Source organism: Pholis gunnellus, assembly GCF_910591455.1.
Source record: "Pholis gunnellus genome assembly, chromosome: 21".
Classification (NCBI taxonomy): domain Eukaryota; kingdom Metazoa; phylum Chordata; class Actinopteri; order Perciformes; family Pholidae; genus Pholis; species Pholis gunnellus.
The window spans coordinates 5,221,737-5,243,246 of record NC_136548.1 but is presented as its reverse complement, the minus strand read 5'-3'; the positions used below and the strand labels follow the sequence as shown (position 1 = coordinate 5,243,246).

The following is a 21,510-nucleotide window of genomic DNA, read 5'->3' as shown; positions in this document are numbered from 1 at the left end:
CAGACTCCACGTGCCGCTTGATTTCAGGTTCATCTGTATTCATGTTAAGATGTTCATGATGAAACAAACCGCCGCTGTGATTCGAGGGTCAACACAACAATGTGTCTTTTAAAAACAAGATGCACGATGTCAAGAAAAAACTGTTGTAGAGTAGAAGTGTTGTATAAATTACAATCCTGTCACATTACAATCCTTTTGAAGCAGCGATAACTGTCGACGGTACAAATAAATAAGAGAACAGCTGTCGAGATTGAGGTCGTTGAAGAACCCTGCCCGGATGCAGATCAGCCACCTCCAGCTACGTTAACAGCTACGGTGATCACTGAGAGTTTGTGTCTGTGTGTGTCTGTGTGTGTGTGTGTGTGTGTGTGTTTCTTTTGTTTATGCATATTTGTTGTTAACTGCACTTTGTAGGTTTCAGGTTATAACAGGGTCTCAGTGCCAGAGGTTCAAACCTCACAGCGTCCTCAACGAAAAACATCACGATTCCACATACATACACACACACACACACACACACACACACAGACACACACACATACACAAACACACACACGCACACACACGGTAAGCCACTGTCATCAAAACTGTACATTCAATAAATTAACAATGCATCGTCTTTGTTAAGCGACCAGTGAAATGACTCTAGAATACATAATTACATTAGATTACAGGGAGAATGAACCATTCACAAGACGAAATCTGAGAGGGGGGGGGGGTTGCAGGGAAAGGGTCCACATGGCAGAGGTAAAGGTATGGTGATAATGTATAGCACAAAGGTTAGGTAGGCGCAATAGTGATGACATCATCTACCCTTTGGCCTCCTTTTCGCCGACGTCTCAACCCCACGATGGGCCCTCGGTCTCGTTAAGAGTTCAAGTCCTCCACACATAGATAGGATCCAGTCCCTCTGTCTTTTCCTCTTCATCATCTTTTCTCATCCCCAAATCCCTCCCACCCACCACCCGCCCACCCCCGTAAACCCCACCCTCACCCCACCCCCTCCAGCCATGGTGTCTGCTCACACACTGGGGTTGTTGTCTCGGATCTGAATGAGACCGGGCCGGTCCCGCTGAGTTGTGGTCGTCCTGCGGTCTTCAAGGCTTGTGTTTGAAATGGGCCTCCACTGCAAAGACACACACAAAAAAAAGATGTTATGGTGTACAGAGCAACAGACGCGCGTGCTGTTGGGGGAGCAACACTGGAGTCAAAGTTGTCATGTGGTTTGAAATAGCGTCACAATACGCCAGCTGGCCCACTCGTTTAAAGCAGGAGGAACCGCAAAAATCGTTCCGCACCTGCGTATTCCTGCGGCCTCATTGGTCGATTGATGACCCTCTGGAAGGCAGCTATCCAATCCCGTTGCTCGGCCTCGGTCTCGCAGGCGAAGAGGAACTTCCTGTCCGGCGTGACGATGGTGATGCCGTTGTTCCAGTGGTGGCCCTGTGTGGAGGAGGGCAGGCCGGACAGGACGGTGTAGCTGTTCTCCTTGCTGCCGATGAACACCTCGCCCCGGGCGAAGGCGTCCTGGGAGACAAGACAGAGAGGGTGAACGGGACGTCCCGTGGACAGACCAGGTGGTCCGTCGGAGCTAAAAAAAAGGACGGACGGTGAGGTCTCGTCTTACCAGAGGGTCTTTGAAATACATGAGTCTCCTGTCGTCCATAGTGAACCACCTCTTCTTGAAGCCCTCTGTGTGCTGCGGCAGAGCAACAGAGACAATCAGGGAGTCAGTGTCGCTTGTCGTAAGAGGCGTGACCAAAATGAAGCCTCACTTGTTAGTGTTTTTAAACCCATGGACGGCTTAGCTTTCAACAGCTCAAATAAATGTATTCCACAGCTATTCAAAGTGTTGAGGGGTTGCAGGCAGCACAAACCTTTGGTCCTGTTTTCTCCATGAATCCTTCCTTCATGAAGTTCCGGGTCAGTTTGGGCACCAGCTGGAGGAGAGAAGACCGAAGACACGAAGAATCACATGAAGTGAAAGCAAGCACGTCATGTGAAACACAATGATGCGTCGTGGTCACCTCCTTCACAACAAATCCTCACCTCCTCGTCGCTCGCTCCAGGGAAGGCCACCTGTAGGTAGTGGAACCTGGCCGCTCTGATAGCGTTGAACCAGTCGACCATCTCCTGCACAACACAAACACAACCCTCAGTGGCGACGTGTGCTGCTTGAAAGCACGCGGTTTCTTTCCACGGTAGGCGCTTTGGGATCAGAGAATGTCATGCTGATGGTTTCTCCCGATGCCAGTGAAGGCAGCAGCGAGGTGTACTCAAAGGCATCTGTGCTGTGTGGATGCTGCAGAGCTGTAGATAACTCCACCACAGAACAAGAGTCACAGTGACACTGAACGAACTCAGTGAACCCTCTCTCTCTCTCTCTCTCTCTCTCGCTCTCGCTCTGTCACAGACTGCAGTAACGCTACTCCACCAGCAGGGGGAGCAGCGCCGTTTCTGTCCACTCACTCTCCTCTTTCATCTTCTCTTTTTGTTTCCTTTTTCATTAACACGCTCTCTCTCTTCCTTTCTTTCTCTCTCTCTCTATACATATATATATTTAAACTATTTATAAAATGTATTCAAAAACAAAAATAAACGAGTGGGTAGTTAGTGTAAAGGCTCAGAACATCTGTCTCTATTTCCCCTTCATTAGCACTAAATGATCCTTTCCAGGAAACTTTCCAGGAAATGATATGGCAATTATGGGTGTTACAAGTGTTGCAATGGTGTTTGCAAATAATTCAATGGTTTGCTGCTGACCCCCCACACTAGACAAGGTAAAATACTTTGTATGTATTTCGGTCAGCTCAATATGTACTGCGCTGACATTTGGCCTCATCGTTGCCCACATGGAGGGACCAAGCTGAGCACAGCGGGGAGAGGGGAGGTACACTCCAACCCTGCAGGGGGGATGTGGGGCTTTTTCTCATGATTAAATTGAAATCCATTTAAGAAAACGAAAGCCACAATAATAAAACAAAAAAACAACATATTTCACGTTGGACGATACGGTGCGGGTCTGAATGAAGCAGGACTGCGACACATTTTCTGCCATGGTCTGCTTTCATCTTAAAATGAAACCATGCCAATGAAGGTTAAAGTGCTGAGTCTCAGCTTTAAGGCTGTTTGAGGTCACTCACGTCCATACTGGTCTCCACTGCAGCAGTCACAGCCTCTTTTCCCAAAGCCCTCCAATTTGTGAACAGTAAGTCAATTCTCACCCTCCTCCCTGAACGTGGACGCCTATGAACTAAAGCTGAATGTCAGCGGTTCAGCCCGGGAGTCTTTGTCTCGCAGCCAAAACAACACAAACTCTGTCACCACCCAAACACTTTGTGACATTTCCAAGTCCAAGTGTGATGAGCAAAAGCATGCATGTTGTACTACTTACCCCGCACTAGTGTACAGTACTAAAATGAACAAGTAGCGGTGTAGTTGCTGTGCTTGAACGGTGTACCTTAGCATCACTGTGGTAGACGAAGATGTTCCTTGTGCTGTTGTCTTTCAGGTAGGTGATCTGCAGGCCGCAGGGGTTGCCGATCTTGGCCGGTTGGAAGGTGGCGTTGAGGGTCTCGATCTTCATCAGCGCCTTGGGATCCCTGGCCTAGGGTGGAGGGAGACAACAGGACTCATTAGCTACCCCGCGCCTTGACGGTTTTTCAGACAACCCTTTTTCAAATCAGCGGCATCGCCTCGCTCACGTCCTGCTTGTTGAAGTATTTCAGCGCCCCCTCCCGCTCCGACAGGATGAACTTTCGGCTGAGGAACTGGCCGTTGTCTCGTCCTCGTTTCCATAGAAACCCCTCTCTGTACCCTGGGGCAGAGAGTGAGGGAAGAGAAAAAGTGTTTGAGGTTGTGGAGGAGAGATTAAACAGAGGAGGGCGTCTGCAGCGGTTAACGGCGAGGTGTTGTGACTGGCTTGTGGTAAGATGAAACTTCGGGGTAAGCACAAATCAAATATCGTTTGAAATTGCATTTAGAAGACGGGGGGAGGGAAAAAAAGGAGGCGGGGGAGACAGAAAACACACAAACAGACAAAAGAGGGACGAGGAAATGCAGCATGAGACAGCAAACAGAGAGATGTTATTTGTGTCCAAAGACCAAAGAACTTCCTTTTCCACGTTAATGATGCGCCGTTCTATTCATAGCCTGTGATGCCGTCTATTTTTGGGAACAAGCTCGGCCCACGCTGCCTCCTTTCTGTCTTCTATTTCTGACGTGTTGTCTTTCTAATCCGGGTCTATTTTTGGGGGCTTAATGGGCGGAAGATGTCTCAGCATAATCAGGTGACCGTCCGATATACATTTTAGCCATCCGACTGGAGATCGCACCGCTGACGTGCAGCGGGATTTATAACTTGCAACTGAACGTGAACGAGTGTGGGATGAGAGAGGAGTTAATGACTGCGTAGAAATGCCCAGATTAAAACAATTAAAACATGTAATAATACGTTTTGAAGAGAGATTTCTCATGTGTATAGAAGAGGAAACGATGGATAACGGCAGCATATATTAAGTAACAGGCTTTTACAAGTATCATAATACTTTCCTCTACTGCAACATACTCCATATTAAATGCCCACTGCCATTGATTACCTCTCCTCTGTCTTCTCGCCCTTTGCATTCCGCTCCATCCATCCATGTGTGTGTGTGTGTGTGTCTTTGCGGCTGTGACTTTCTGACATTAAACGTTCCCCTACACAGGCATTACCTCATCGATCAATAGCCCTCCTTGTCCCCACCCTTGCCTCCTTCCCCGACACTCTTTTTTTTTTTTCTTCCTCCTATCCTTTGCATACCGGATCAATATTAACATTGGCCGCGGTGGAGGCCGTGTTACTGCCAACAGTCAATCTCAGCCCCACACACACACACACACACACACACACACACACACACACACACACAGATGCCATGGACCCCATAATGAGTAATGAAGAAAGGATGAATGCAGAAATAGAGATGACAGAATGACTCATATTATTGCACTCTGTCTGCATGGTTCACGGTAACAATAAACGAATGAGGTCACTGCGAGCCAATCAAAAAGCTCCATCTTCAACAGCATGAAATGTATGCTAGTTGTCACAGAGACACACACACACACACACACATCCACCCTACACAAAAATACTGCAAACCCATCCACACACACACACACACACACACACACGACCAACCAAACACACTCACACACCTCCCTTCCCTGGCAGTGACAATTACAGTGTCATGAATTCCAGCGAGTGGCATCCACCGGGAAATGTTTGTCCGAGGTGTTTTCAAGGTTCTGCTTAGCGAACGGAAAAAAAACGCAAGATTGGCACGACAGCAGACCCTCCAATTTTTATCCTTTTAAAGATAAAAAAAAACTCTGTCTTCTAGTGTGCTTGCGCAGGCGTGAAACCGAGCAAACTATTCCTTCAATAGTGTTTTTACATAGAGGAGACCATTCATTATTATTCCAGTGGTGTGGTCTTCTTTCCATCAGAGTGGACCCTGATGAGGGTCTTCACAGGTGTAGTAATGCGACACACGTCGCTATGCGGGTACCTGCAGAGTAAGGCTCCTGTTTTTCGATGAACTCAAACTCATTCCTCTCGTACTTGGCTCTGATCCACTGCTCCCTCAGCATCCTGGAGACACAGAAAAAGAGCTTTCAGTTCACACTCACTGTCCTACACACACGTGAATCCTGTCCTACGCGGCATTACTTTTTACTACGCAGAAGTGTTACCCTAGCTTTAAGTCAATACACGTTTGTATTCTCACAGTGAGTACCATGATAAGGCATGGTTTGTCATTATAAGGCCTTATAAGGAGATGACTAGACTTTTCTTTTTCTTCAACGAGCAGTACATCTGTTTCTTTATCGCAAGTTTCACAGTATTTAACGTTATCGCATGTTGCATATTTCCCTCATATTGTGCAGCCCTTCTTCCGTACAGACACTGAAGGGTTAAGTATTATATACTCAAATGTCTCTTTTTAGTCAAATATGACTAAAAAGCATTTTGAAGCTTTGAGTGCATCCTCTGCGTAACACCGTTTGTAGAAGTCTCATTTTAAAAAACACTATTTATTGCAATTCTTTGTAGGCAAAATACAAAGAACACGCAAGGATGCAATCCCCCTAAATTATGTATACATCATTTATTTATTTATTTATTAACTAGTTCGAGATTTTGGGAAAAAAAATTTTTTTGCCTTTCTTATTATTACTGGTCCACCATCTCTAACCTCATATCTCTAGTTTAGCGGCTGCTAGCTATAGCTTAATATCACACACACACATATAAATGAGTGGTATTGATTCATACAATGACGGAGCATTTAATCCATTTTTCTCTATTGTTACTTTAAGTCCCGATTGTAAGCGAATAATGGAATAGTCCTGGAGCTCATGGTCTTCAACACTCTGTTTCCACAGTTTATACCAGAGCTGCATGCAAAGGAAGCCATCTCAGTCGTAGACTTGTCTTCTTCCTTCTTCAGTTCGGCGCGAGGAGAAACAAATGGCAACACTCGGGCACATCACCATGCCAACAAGCTCTCTCGTCCTGTTTCTTCTTCTCTACCTCCCTCCACCTGTCAGGCTCCGAAACAACCGGTCCATCAGCATGAGGAGGTAAAGCGCCGTGCTCTTAGCGGATATCTCTTTGAATGACACCTTCTGGGTGACACCGGATTGGACCTACCCCCCCCCCCCCCCCTCGTGGTAGACTACTCAAGGGAGACGAGTGAGTGAACTCGAACAGACAAGCATGGCACAGACACTGAGGAAGAGGACACAGCTATCTCTCACTCTACCCGTCTTGGTTTCTGTTTGTGTCTATTTTAATCAGATTTTGTTGAAAGGGAGACGGACACATGAGAGAGATGGATGGACGAGACAATCTGTGTCACTACCTCAGCTTTACACAACCAAAGTGTGGGAAAAGTTAGAAAAAAAGAAAAAGTATGTCATGTTTTGTTGGTGCAGGAAAGAGTCTGTACTATTCAGCGGAACTGTGATTCAAAGTTGCAAAGCAATAAAACATGTGTGAATACTTTTTATAGGCATTTTAGAGGAAGAGGAAGCTTTTTAAGTGATATACACAGTGAGAGGTGTAACTGTTTAATACAGCTTCATTTACAGTAACGACCCACTGCACACCATGGTGTACATCGCACTAATCAGCATGCAGTGTAGCCGCCTCTGCATTCAGCATTTTCTTTTCACATAGGACCGTGGAGCTCAACAAGGGCCAATTATATAAAGAAATGAGACTTTAAATCTGCACTTATTAATATCTCTGTATAATAAAACAAATGACTGTGTGGCGCATGAAAGGGGTTTCTGCTCGTAATGTGCCCACGGTTAATTAGCACCCGACTGTTGAAGAAAAGTTTCTTTCAGGTCCAATTCTGTGGCTGGTTCAGATGAGTTTTATTCACTGCACAGTGGAGACAGAAGTTCACAACAAAGCTGTAGAATTCTCTCTGAACCAGTAACAGAATTGGACCTGAAAGAAACTTTTCTTCAACAGATGTTATCTAGTAAGACCTGGATACTGGACTCAAAGATGGCAGCCAGTGAACTGAATAAAAAAAAGCCCATAGACTTCACATTGAGACGCCACATGAATAGCTTTCCTGACCTCTGGGGAGAGTTTTACTAATATGAAGCCACCATAACTTTAGAATTCATAATGCAAAAATTAATAATGCAGCTTATTTTTTACAGCTTTACATACATCTCTTTTATAGTCTCTGTATACATCTGACTTGTCATAAACCAAGAGCACAGGTGTTACTAATAACATTAACAACGGCTTCATTCTCTTCATCCATCATTCATTTTATTGTTTGCACCTGTGCTTTTCATACTATGAAGCAAATGTCAAGATGTCTTTCATTAATACAAAAGGCACTCATGTGGGCTAGCTTGAGCCAGCTAGCTCCTGTTAGCAATACCAACCTAAACCTCTCTCTCTCCCTTTACTATTTACAGAGGAAACATGTCAAAATATAAGTGAACTTACAAGTCACCTTTGATATTTTGTCCAATAACGGTTGTGTTACACATTGACACACAACCTTTAGGTGACGCTGGTGTCATTATGGAAGCTCAGTAGAGAACTGACTGTACTATATTGCCTTTAACACTGGTTAAGCTAGGCAGTTAGCCTAGCTAAGTGTTATCTGTCCGCTAACTAGCAAGTGGGCTAATTCAGCTAGCACATGTCTTCTCCTTTCAGACAACAGCTTGTACAGATTTCATACTGGCTGCACCTCAAGTGTTTGAAAGTCACTACTGAGAGAACTAGCACGTACTTGCAGTCAGTGTGTGTTGGTCTGTAGTAGAAAGCAGGAACCTTCTGCTCGTACTTGGCCTTGGCTGCATTGTTTCCGGTAGCAGCCATCAACTGAAAAGGAGACAGAACACAACACAACCATGTCATTTAACACTAAATACTGTTCAAAGTGGTCAATAGAATATACAGTAGGTTCCACAATGCTTCATTTATCATGTCCAGGGTGACCAATTTTATCTAACCATGTTGTTAACCAGCACCCAGTCTACCATACTGGCCATCACAGTTTTTAGTGGATCTACACTGCAAAGATATAATGGTTATAATAAGAGCCTATATGTTTCCAAGTTTACAGAGAGTGTGCGATTTTAATCACACAGATTATGTCTCCTTTACTTGTCAATTGGATTCCAAAATAAAATCATATCAAATGAAAGGAACACCAACATCTTTGCTGCCTTAGGACGTTATAAAATAGAAATTGTAAAATTAAATAACCAACACTTTTTACAGCAGACATTTCAAGGAAATAAACCCTCGAGAATGGTGGCAACAAAACTGCAAATGTGCTTAAGCATAGACAATATTAGGTATGACAGAACTTCTTCAGATATGGGATTAACTGTGGAATTGGCTACACTGCATTGGGATGTGTCTGCCTTCTTCCCCCGTTCTCTCCAATGTGCATTTCATCCAGGGATAATCCCTGAGCCCAATCCAGCTGGCTGAATCCCCCAAGCCGCCTCTCTTATCCTCTGAGGGGTGCTGGAAAGTGATGCAGCACTGTGGTGTTTTTATTGTCAAATAGCAGCAAAAAAATTCAACCGAACCACAAACCTCACGAGGAAGTCACAGAAATCAACGTGTGACACGTCCGCTGCCAAACTGTGATGCATCTAACACCACTTATGTGACATTTAGAACATGATATCAATGTCATCAAAGCAAAAGATCAGGCTCCATTTCATATTCACCTCTGCTTCATACGGTATGCTTTCCCTTTGTGCAAAGGGCTCACTATTCCAGCCTGAGAGATGCTTGCAACAGAGCATTACGTTCAGTTACCGTTCAACAAAATAACCAAATATTCATGATGACTTTTTAATTTGCATGGCAACAAACAAATGGGACCACAAAAGTCAAGATTCTTCCTCCCTCATATAAAACCAAAGAGCCGGGGCCTCATTAATAAAAACATGCCCACCTTCACGCAGTAGCAATGATAAATCTCATATGCTCTTCAGCCATACGCTTGTCCACGCGTACATAAGGAAACGGCCCCATGAGAATAATAATGAAGTGAATACGACCGTGGCTGTTTGACTAAAGCGTCTCCTCTGATTGTGGATGTTCAGGCTCCGGTAGCCTGAACAATAAAAGCCGACCCAGAGCTCCAATTACAGCAAGGCCGATTAAACACAAAGCCTTCCCTGTCCTTTTTCTTTCTTCCCTACACTGCAATCAAATCCAGTCGTCCAATCAACTAATACTCTTGTGTTTTGGTTTTATATTTAAACGCCCACCACTCCACCGTATTGCTCTTACATTTTAACCTCATACCTCGCTCTCCCCTGACATCAAAACCCTTTTTTACATCCCAATTATTGTCCTCCCACATCTCCAACCTCCTGTTTTACCTCACGACTCGCGCCAGCATCGCCTCCCCCACCAAAGCCCTTTTTGTGGCGTTAAACATGACATGATCCACTCGAGGGACGACTTCGCTCCTCCTCCGCAGCAAAGCACGAGCAACAGTTTGGACTCTCGTCTTACAAACGACAACCTCGGAGTAATTTGTTTGTGCGGCTTTGCCCACAGAGGTCGTAGTTCTTGCTGACGTATTTGTGAAGGAGGCATCTTTTGCTATATAGGCACACAACAGCTCAGCTTCTTTTTTTACACACACAAGGAAAGTGTAAAGTCTCACTCATGGAATGGTACTTCATTGATCCTCCTTCCAAAGGGAGGTCAGAGGTCAGGTGAAGAGCAATGATCTTCAGCAGATTTTTTTAACTGATTTGTATTGGCTATAATAATAAATCACCCGGCCTTTAAATCAGCGACATGTTTCCTCATCCTGCTTCATTTTCTGTCACATTGTTAAGAAAAAGTCCCCAGGCTAGTTTGTTTCCATAGAAACAAAAACAGTGACGCTACAGTTTAAAGACTCAGTTACCATGGACTCGTTGGAGAAACTGTCTAACTGCTCAGGCAGCAGCAGTGTGTTTCAATGCCATGATCATGTCACGTGAGTCCCATTGTCTGACTCGCTGGGCACAAAGCCTCCTGTACGACCCTCAAAACCTGTGCAGTGAGTAAACCAGCAGGCTCTTAAGGTAAAACACCCATCACCATTGTTACCGCCTCAGAAATCACAGTTTAAAGAGCTGGGACAATCTCAATCAAATTTAAAGACGCTTGTCTTGTCCATAAGATGCAGTCCGCCAACGCATCAGAGACTGTGACACTTCGATTTAGTTTAAAATCAGGGTTAAAAGACAATCAAGCGCGTGACGCTGTAATCCATTCAAATAACCTAAAACGTGCTTTGTTGTATGTTTTATAAGTATTGCTGTCCTTGTTTTAAAGTATTTCATGCATATTTTGTAGCAGTCAACTGGCACAGTTACAGAAACGTTTTCTTAATGTGCACCGTCCCTCTATAACCTTTAAGATTAATAAAAAAAAAAAGATAATTCCCGTAATAAATATGAAATCTTCTGTTGAACGTACCGGGATTCAAACACAATCAGGATGCAGACTTCAGAATTTTGATACAGTTTGTGTGATTATTTTGGACCACTCATTCTCAAAGGAACAGTTCCAACATTTTGGGAAATGTAATATGAGATTCTTGGAGTCAACCAACTGGTTGCTTGGCAACTGGTCTCACCCGTAAACTGTACACACAGTCCATGGTCCTCAACCAAGAAACGGTTTGGCACAAAAACTTTAGTTTGGATTAAAAAAACAACATATAATGTGTTATCTGCTGGGAAGCACATTTAGGGGAAAGACACTTATTTTAAATAAAGAGAAGGGGGAAGTGGTGTTTTATTTAGGATGTGGATGTGTTTTTGGATAGATACCTTGAAGTGGGGGATTTTTTTGATTATTCTTTTTGCTATCACTGCCCTACCTCCACATCGCTGGCGTCCCACGTGTCCTGGACAGACTTGACCCTGCTGATGTGGGGGATGCTCCGGTGAAGGAGCGAGCAGGCCTGGCAAACAAACACACCCAAAGTCAGCGACGCCCAGTCCGGCTCTGCAGGAGAGAGAGAGAGAGAGAAAGAGAGAGAGACAGAGAGAGAGACAGAGAGAGAGAGAGAGAGAGAGAGAGAGAGATGAGAGAGAGAGAGCAAGCACGGAGGTGAAGGGAGGGGAAGTGAGGTTGGGGAGCAAGAGAGAGGGAGAGAGAGAGAGAGGGGAGGAAATGAAATTGGGCAAAGCGGTACAGAGGGACGACAGAGAGGATGGCGGTGGGGTTGGGGAGAGATAAAGGAGGAGGGGTGAGAACATCTTGTCATAAAAGCGCCGCAACAAAGAGAACACCAGCTCAAGGTTCAGGCTGTAAATACTGTGTGCTGATGCCGGCACTGTTAAGGGGCAATAGGAGCAAAGTAAATGAAGCAAATATTACAAGAGTGTCCCTCATAAAGGAGAGCAGGGCGCCAAAATGGGATTTTGGGGAAATCCTATTTAGCTTACCGACAGGAAACAGACCGCCTGAGATCTGATCAGAACTCAGCCGAGGTAGTTATCAGGTTAGTTACATCACCAGACTCCGAAATACACACTCGTCCATGCAGACACACTCACAGTTGTATCTCCAATTGCCCGCATGCAATAGCTTTATAGACAACAGAAAAGAACAAACACATCCTGAAGAGCATGCACACAAACACACCGTGTGCTTTTATGCCAACTTGAGACTAAACGCACCCTTTGACTACAGCTCTACAGGCTCATCAGCAGTCAGAGAGAGCATGTGCAAAAAAAAAAGGATGAAAAAAAGTGTTTTAAAAGGATTTTCTGTGGCACAGCAGCAGCAGCAGCAGCATCCGTGGGTGTTCAGCAAAGGTACATTTGAGTCACCGTATCGCACGTAGACTCTGTCTGTGCAAGTGAAGCTGGGACGCAGAGTGTCAGAGAGGGTGACGGAGAGACAAAGACAGGGTGTAGTGAGAGATAAGTGTCGGGAAATGAGGGGGAGAGAGAGAGAGAGAGAGAGAGAGAGAGAGAGAGAGAGAGAGAGAGAGAGAGAGAGAGATGCAGATTTGGAATTTTGTACTGAAAAAAAAAATCAGATTGGTGGAAATGAAAGCTCATTGGGTAAATATAAATAAGCATTTTAAGGGCGCATATTAGTAAATGTAATATCTAATGGCTTTTGGACACTTGGTTGGTTATCCATCACATGCAACCTGATTAATAACCATATAAATGAGTTCTTCTAGTTCATAATACAGCATTAATGATGTTGGAAAGTACAAGGTAGAGAGGTCGATCCAGGGCAGCGTAACACATGGCTGTTTAAAAGGGCTTCCTATTAAGTCATATATCGGATCAGATGATCATTTTGCTGCCACTTATGCATTTGCACTGCCAATTCATCTGCTGGTAAGAGTTCCATAGTCCGAGGAGACATCTTTACATTTTTAAACATCAAAACCCAAAGATCATCAATTTAATTTAACGTAAAATGGAGAAAAACAGTAAATCCTCACATGTAAGGACGTTGAAGCAGACCTACTGACTGCAGTGATCTCCTGACTTTGCATTTATGTGCCACCAGCAATTTTAAGTTTTCCGTCATCCAGTGAAATATCTCAACATCTACAAGAAAGACCACTGTGTGGAAGCAAAGCCTCACGGAGCTACTAAGCGTCACTAAACACCCTGAGGCTTGTTGCTGAATAAATCCCAAACGATGAATCGATTATCAAAACTGTCGCTCATGACATTTCTGTAGATGTCCTTATCAGTGAATTGCTTCAGCACACATAGAAACGCCAATGTCTTCTTTCGTTTTTTGGTTCACAAGCATGACATTCATTCGAGCCTCGTCAATGCTGCACAGAGGGCTGCAAGGATGACATCGCAAAAAAAAGCTAACGTTAGGCTACACACACACTATACTAAGGGTCTACACAACGTATCCTCATACGGTTCGTATGATATCTTACGGAAAAGTTACGCTTCATTTTTTGTGTGAGTTTTCCTACAAAGGTCCAGTCACAAGTGTCAATCGTAACAGTCTTTTCAAAATAAACTTCCGTCCTCACAGGAAACAACTTAGTTAGGTTTAGGCAACAAAACAACTTAGTTAGGTTTCGGCAACAAAACAACTTAGTTAGGTTTAGGCAACAAAACAACTCAGTTAGGTTTAGGCAACAAAACTACTTAGTTAGGTTTAGGCAACAAACCAACTTAGTTAGGTTTAGGCAACAAAACAACTCAGTTAGGTTTAGGCAACAAAACAACTTAGTTAGGTTTAGGCAACAAAACAACTTAGTTAGGTTTAGGCAACAAACCAACTTAGTTAGGTTTAGGCAACAAAACTACTTAGTTAGGTTTAGGCAACAAACCAACTTAGTTAGGTTTAGGCAACAAAACAACTTAGTAGGGTTTAGGCAACAAAACTACTTAGTTAGGTTTAGGCAACAAAACTACTTAGTTAGGTTTAGGCAACAAAACTACTTAGTTAGGTTTAGGAAACAAAACCACTTAGTTAGGTTGAGGAAAAGGTTTTTGTTTGCCTGATGTTATGTCAGCCGATAGCTATACTGATATATTTTTTTTAATCAAAAGCTAAGATAAACATTTTTGATAAGAATCCTTTTAAATGCAGATATTCAGGAGTTGTGACAAAGACTTTTACAGTTGACATTTAACTCTGCGAAGCTAAAATCTGGGCTCGGCCATTACAATGTATTAAGAGGGCTTCATCTGGGATGTTGGCATATGTGTGCGTATATTAGCGCGTGTTAGCATGCATAGTGTATGCGTGGCTCAAGCGGCTGAGAGCAGCGTGTCGTCAACAGGCAGCACTCAGAAGTCACCACATTCTGTCTCTGCAGCTGCCATTTCTCAAGGAGGCCCTCCTCAGCGCGGTGAATACATGTGCATGCACGGCGAGAGTGTGTGATACTCATGGGGATCATTTGAGAGCCAAAGGAGAGGGGGGGGATACAACTCTTGCATTTATCTGTCCTCTGCTCTGGAGGCTGGAGAAAAGCTTAGATGGAGATGGAGAACAGCAAGGGGAGAGGAGATGAGGAGGCGATGGAGGAGGAGAGGTATACGAGGCACGGAGGAAGGGAAGGCAGGGCTCTTTATTGTGCAGCGAGATGATGTGAGCGCACAAAATCCCCCGGGGGCGTCGCTGGCATCCACGATAATCTTCCTTCGATTTATCTCTCTTAACCCATGACACCTCTTCAAATGTTTCTTTCTTTTACAAATGTCAACTCATCTTTTAATCATCCTGGCTTGCGATCAAGCACAAAGCGCGGGAGATGGCGCTTTGATGCGATCAAATCCAACCACTTGCTTTTTTTTTTTTATTCGTTACATCTCATTATTTCTTTTTTTGCCAGACACACACACACACAAATACACACCTACACACAACCCTGCTGACACGAAAACACACAACCAGCCATTCGGCGGTGAGGTCATCGCTGTCTGAGTCAGGCCTTACGGAGAAGCAGACAGCACTCATGGAGATTACTGTGGCCGCATGACTGACTAACCACACACACACACACACACACAACCACACACACACACACAGGGTTCCCTCTACATGTTCATAGGAGATGTTTCGCAACAGGATTGCTGGGAACAACAGATGCACAGTCGTCGTGGTGAACAGGAGGCGGAGAACTCCTGATGTAGTGTGACTCCGCTGTTTTGTTTCGCAGCGCATATGCTGTTTGGTAAAGAGCTGCTGCTGTTGAGGGCAAAACAAATATTTCAAAAAAAGTCCAGTTTCGCGGCCTGTTTGTTCTCCGACAAAACAGAGCTTTTGATTCCGACCGCATACGGTTGAAGAAAGAAGGCCCTGTAGCGTTACTGCAGGGCAGATGCTGGATAAATGAATGACGGGACGGGACTAGACGGGGGGTTTGATACAATGGCAGCCCCTGTGTCTTGGAGCATACGCTGGCGCTTTTCTGCATCTGCAGCATTTTCATTCGTACGTCTGGACGTGTACACGCCGGTCTGACGGTGGCTGCTTCCCGGTGGGGGTTAATGACGAGACAGTGGGGGCCAGCAGAGGTTGTGACCCTCTCATGTCTCGGCTAAACCCCCCCCCCCGAGGGCATCAGCGCAGGTTATTGTTTTCTGCAGCAGTGCACGTATGTTACTCAACTTTTGTTTAACCGGCTGTGTTAAAAAAATGGAGAAAATGCCCAAGGCTTTTGTGAGAAAATCATCGAGGTGTTAAATACGGTACACAACACAGAGGGTTCCACTTGCACCTGTTGCATTGTGTCTGTCTGTGTATAGCTTCAGCTTGTGTTATGTCACTTGCCACCACGGAGAGATATAGGTGAGAATGGGTTCTCACTGTGTTTTCCTAATTGATTTCCTGTGTTGCTAGCGTGGTGTGTGCATGCTTTCCTCCCGATTTCCGATTCACACAGCTGTATTACGTCTGTGTCATGCTACAAGTGTCTCGCATTTTCATGTTACACCCTGACACAGACCCACTGTAATGAGAGCTCAGAGGGCTTTGGATTTCCTTTTCCTTCATTTGCATATCATGCCTGCAAACCTCGACTCTGAACAGCATGTTTTGTGTAATTTAAAAAGAAAACAAATCCTTCTTCTCACCCTCGGGGGTCTCGTTTGTAGCTCTTTCCACCACCCCCTCCACCTCCGAATTAACCGAACCCTGGCGCGTCTCGTCGGGTTGTACGGTTCGTTATGCTGGTGTGAAAGCTGTCAATACAACCCTGGAACGGACCAACAACTGAACAAAGACCACTTGAAAAGGTGGGTCTGTGGGTTCAGTAAGTCCATTAAAAGGTGTGTGACAGCGATTCCACACGCCAAGTGTTCCCCAACGTTTACATCTGGGTGAGCACAGGCTTTTGTACAGTCCTGTGTCTAGCTGTCATCATTCATCATAACATGCAGCAGTAAATATCACCTCTTGATGCGGATGACACTCATTTTGACGACACTGTCAGTCCAACTGATCGGTCAACGCCAGCTAACTTAGATGCCTCTTGGATGACAAATGCTAATCTTAAAAAAAAAAAAAGGTCACTCCATTTTGACATTTATGTGAACTTGAACATTTTTTCATTTTATGCCCACTGACTGCTAAAAGCCTGGGAGCAACATTTGGAGCAGATCTAACGTTCAATAATCTAATAATATCACTACATTTTGCTTTTTTTCCACCAGGTAAGGATTAGACGGTCCATGACAAATGGCTACTACAACTTTTAGACCAGTCTGTTGTCATTTCTCTGACCTGAATACCCTTAAAAAAAGGTTTGATTCCTGGCATCTGCGAGAGTTAACCCTATGCATATTGGGGGGGGGGGGCAAAATGATGTTGGAACACAGCCTGCCACACCTTAAACAGGACAACGTGGTCATACCTCTGCCTTCTACAGCGGGATGGCAGTGCGACTTGAAGAAGTTGACTCGGGAAAACGTACAGGAGCATATTTCGCTACATAATTCACGAAAAGGTATCACAGGGATTTGAGCACGAGGTGCATCCATCAATTCACCGCTTGGGGAGGTCACAAAGGTTGAATGCTGTAGGTGTGCTATGGCTGAGAAACATTTGCAGACAAATGGGAGTTGACAGTGAATAAAAACATTGAAAAACCGTTTGGAAAGCCATGAACAGGCTGTAATATAGGAGCCTATACCTCCTCTTATCTCATCATAGTTCCTGCTGTTTCTGCTGTTCGACAAACACCTTCTTCACACCTCAGAGGATATGCTGAGGCTTCTCTCCGGAGGGAATCGCTCGTTCGCGTGTCCTTAGCGAAGGGCAGAACTACAACGCTGCTGAGCTATACGGAGAAAACCCTGACGTATAAGCTCCAGGCTCCTGGCTCTGAGCGGTCTCATCTGAGCACACCGGCAGAGAAAAAGATAGAGGGATAAAAAACCCGCAAAGGTAAGGAAGGGCAGAGTAAGAATGACGAAGCATGGGGGGGAAAAATGAGACTTTGTGTGTTTTCAGACCAATTAGAGCAGGGTTTCTGTCCGGTTAATGGATGCTGTGTCTGTGATGGGAAGATTGGACAAGGGTGAGGGAGGACAGCCAGGTCACTGTTGATGATGTGATAGTCTGTCTTTGCTTTGGAAGCCTGCAGATTCACATACAATATCTCAGAGTTGTCCATTAATAAGTGCTTTTTTTTTTACTTTTCAGATGGTTTCATCTAAATATTTTAAAGGCAAACAACAAAGGCCTTTACAGTATTAAACATGAAATCAGATTAGGAACAAAGGTAGCTTTCATTAGCCCCAAAGGCAAGAAAAATAATTGTTAAAAAACTGACTTTTAGAGATGCCCAAGTAATAGACGTGATCCTAGAGTCATCGGGAAGACATAAAAATGTTTTCGCACAATGAGAATGCTAACGCCCGTCATTTATCAAAAATGTAACAGTTACCTATAGGCTCATCAGTAGAAAGTATGCATCTATAAGGCTGCACTACTGGTTCCATCCTGCTTCACTGTCCTCCTTACGTCTTCCTATGTGTCCTTAGCTCACACCTACTCTAGCACACTGCATGTCTGTCAATTTACTTTGTGTTTTGAGCTGTAATGAAACTGTGATGTTTTTCTGAAAAAGTCACCGAGATACGGTCCTGTCCCCATCTGGGACACGGAGCCGCTGAGCCAACATCAATAATTCATATCTTGACCGTCATGGCGAGATCTGAATTATGAGCCTGGGAATGCCTGATCTGGTAGCAGAGGGCTGGAGAAAGGTTGTGTCCGGTTGATGAATCGCCTATCCTGACGCTTTTCATCTGAGCAGCCAGCGTTCAAATGCAAATATGGGGCGAAAGCAGCTGTTGGATTCAACCAAATATACTATAACTGTTGGCCACCAAGCAGATTCACCAGTGGTTGTTTTCACGTGCCTCGCTCAAGGGAATCTAAGCACTTGTTGAGGGATAAGAGAGCATGTATGAGTCCCTTCGTTAGCTGAGATTTCCCCAGCTGTGATCAGTCCCCGTTTAGTTACCAGCTTAACTGACTATTCCACAGCTGCTGCACACCACAGGACATCTGTCCCACCTTTGCTTCACCGGGGCTAAATTTGATTATGTAATACTTGTAAAGGGGAAAACGGCACGCCTGCCCCGCACAAACTGATGAATATTCAGAGCCAATGTTCCCTCTAGGCTCTTTGGATCGTTGCAGAACAGTTTAGGTTAAATAAAGGCCACATGGGTATCGGTAAGTGTGCCAATTTTACCCAAACAAGGCCATGCATGTCCGTAGCTGTCTCTGCAAGGCTGTAATAAAGCACAGTGGTGCTTTTAGCTAAATGCTAACGCTAGCAAAGCAACATGCTCGCAGTGTTAACATGCCGTCGTTTAGCGAGTGTAATGGTTACCATGTTCACCAAACTTAGTTTAGCGTCTTAGCGTCTGTTAAAGGTTCTCAATAAGAAATTCAGGGCATATCTATTGCCTCCAAACGGCTCTCAACGTGGCGACGGCTCGCAGCTAACGGTGCTAACAGCGCTAAGAGTGCAAACTATGGCGAAAGTGCCAACAGACACACAGACAGAGTTCATTCTCTGCTCAGGTAGACATCACTCCCCTATATCTTTAGATTACTAATAGTTGTTTGCTGCCATATGAATGCTATGAATATTAGGCTTTAATTAGCATTAAACACAAAGTATAGCTGAGGTTGATGGGAGTGTCATCTGTTTGCAGCTTTTGGGTCATAAACGTATTGGTTTATTTTGACCTGATTATGGTGCTGGAGGAAAACTTAGGGGATCACCAAAATTATAATTCAACCTGTGAGGACCATGAATATACCAAATGTCATGGCAATCTATCCAACTGTTGTTGAGACATTAGGATATAGGAACCGTGAATGTCTGTACAAACCTTTGTCCCAATCCATCGAGTAGAGGTTGAGATATTTTGCAGGATAAGTATAAACTTTTAACTGCTGGTGGTGCTGGAGGAATAGGCGATCGCCAAAATTCGCAGGATTCATCTTCTGGGAACCATGAATGTCGAACAAGTTTCATGGAAATTTATGATGCAATCGTTCTGGAGATATTTTTGACAAAGTGTGAATGAACTGACTATAGGCTGAACTGTGTTATGTAAATGAATGGTAAATGAATGGTACCGACAACCAAAAGGCCATATGAAAATTTCAGATGCTTGAAAGCTACTTGTCAACACACACACACACACACACACACACACACACACACACACACACAGCACCCACCATGATGAACGCCATTTCTCTCTGCTTATTTCACAACGAGATAACATCCTCTGTACAAAATGAAATCCCTCTTCAAGTGTCCTCCGCTCAGAACAATGCTATCTAATTCCACGAGGGCGCCTCCGGCTCCAGAAGCTGCTCCCAAACAGCCAGTCCTCAGAGGAGCCGTAACCAGGGCCAAGGAACAGGCATCCTGGGCGGGCTCGGCTCCAAGCGCTGGGCGCACGGCCCGGACTGGAGCCTCTGTGGCCACTCACTGGTTTATTGCCGTTTTTCAGTGAGAAGAAAAAGGAGGGGAGAGAGGACGAGGGAAGAGAGGGGATTTGAGGGGAGGCGCACGGGGAGAGGATAAAGAGAAAGAGAGAGAAAGGATGGAAAGATGAAGAAAGGAATGAAGCTTCTTAATGGAGAATAACATAGCCCTGGTTAAAAAAAATAAAAATAGGGCCATTTAAATGAAAAACACACACCAATAATTAGTGAGCAGGCTGTGTGGTGTTGCTGACAGTGTAGAACATGATGACAACAGACCACAATACCAGCAAACACACACTGAACACACCCACACACACACACACAATAGCTGTGGAGGGGAAAGTTGACATGTCTGTGCACACACACACATACATAGGCTACACACACACACACACAACAGGAGTGTTTTATGTGGTTATGGCTCTGACTAAGTCCAGAGTCCAGTCTCTTCAGGCCTTATTATACCTGCAAAAAAAAAATGGATGTAGATGTGTCCTGCCAGGCCTGAGAAATAATTTCTGGACCAAATTTCGCTGAGGCGTGTTTGGGTTTTTGGAGCACCGGTTGGCTCGTCTCGCCCCCCCTTGAACACAGCATCCTACACACATTAGAGCAACTGCGGCTGCATGCACCGGCTTACACCGGGACCACCGGCTCGACTCGGCTCGGCACTGCACGGCGGGGTTGGGTGGGTTGGGAGGGGGGGGTTGCCTACCTGGATTGCCGCAGTCCGCGCACGTTCCGTTTCCCGGTCTCGCCAGCACGTCTTGCAGGAGCCGGTTGTTCCCCTCCGGTTCCAGCGACATGGTCGGTGTTTATCCGTCCAGCCTCGCCGCGGTGGGAAGAAGCCCGAACAAGAACATCCGCTGCTGGAGTCCGACGGACAGACAGACAGGCTGACTGCTCGGTCACCTGTCACCTCCAATCTGAAGTGGAGAGGGAAGACAGGACGAGACTGGAGGATCCGAGCCGGTGCGCTCTCTCTCTCTCTCTCTCTCTCTCTCTCTCTCTCTCTCTCTCTCTCTCTCTCTCTCTCTCTCTCTCTCTCTCTCTCACTCTCTGTCTCGCTCTCTCTCTGAGTCTCACTGACTGCACAATAATTAAGCCCTTACGTTTCCATCACCTCCTCCCCGTCTCGTCTTCCCTCCTCTCCGCCCCTCATATCTTATGAAAGTGAGGCATCCAGCGGTGGACTACCAGAACACAATTAATTGCGCATCCCCCCCAAAACAACAATCTAACAATACAATGACCTATCTCTTTTAAAATCCACATTGATCATAGTTTAAACAATACATAATTTGGAGATGATGCAGAACATAAACAAATATATGAGAGGTATTAGATATAAATATGAAAATAATGTTAAAGTGCAATTAAAAAACAACAACAATGAAGCAGAATAAAGCATTAGTGAATACTGTACTTTATTTGACTTAGTGTGGAACTATTGTTTTATTTTATGGTTTTCAACTACAGGT

General features: G+C 44.8%; 1 protein-coding gene across 1 annotated transcript; it reads right to left on the bottom strand.

Annotated features, from left to right (window-relative positions):
- Positions 1 to 1,003: 1,003 nt before the first annotated feature.
- LOC306713528 (arf-GAP with dual PH domain-containing protein 1) lies at positions 1,004 to 21,063 on the bottom strand. The gene is made up of 11 exons (XM_079183258.1): positions 20,745 to 21,063; positions 11,436 to 11,563; positions 8,316 to 8,407; positions 5,553 to 5,635; positions 3,705 to 3,817; positions 3,461 to 3,607; positions 2,050 to 2,133; positions 1,878 to 1,940; positions 1,628 to 1,699; positions 1,299 to 1,527; positions 1,004 to 1,126 (listed from the first exon to the last, which is right to left on the bottom strand). Exons 1-11 carry the CDS (start codon positions 20,833 to 20,835, stop codon positions 1,098 to 1,100), a joined length of 1,131 nt encoding a protein of 376 aa, XP_079039384.1. The 5' UTR covers positions 20,836 to 21,063; the 3' UTR covers positions 1,004 to 1,097.
- Between the last annotated feature and the right edge of the window lie 447 nt (positions 21,064 to 21,510).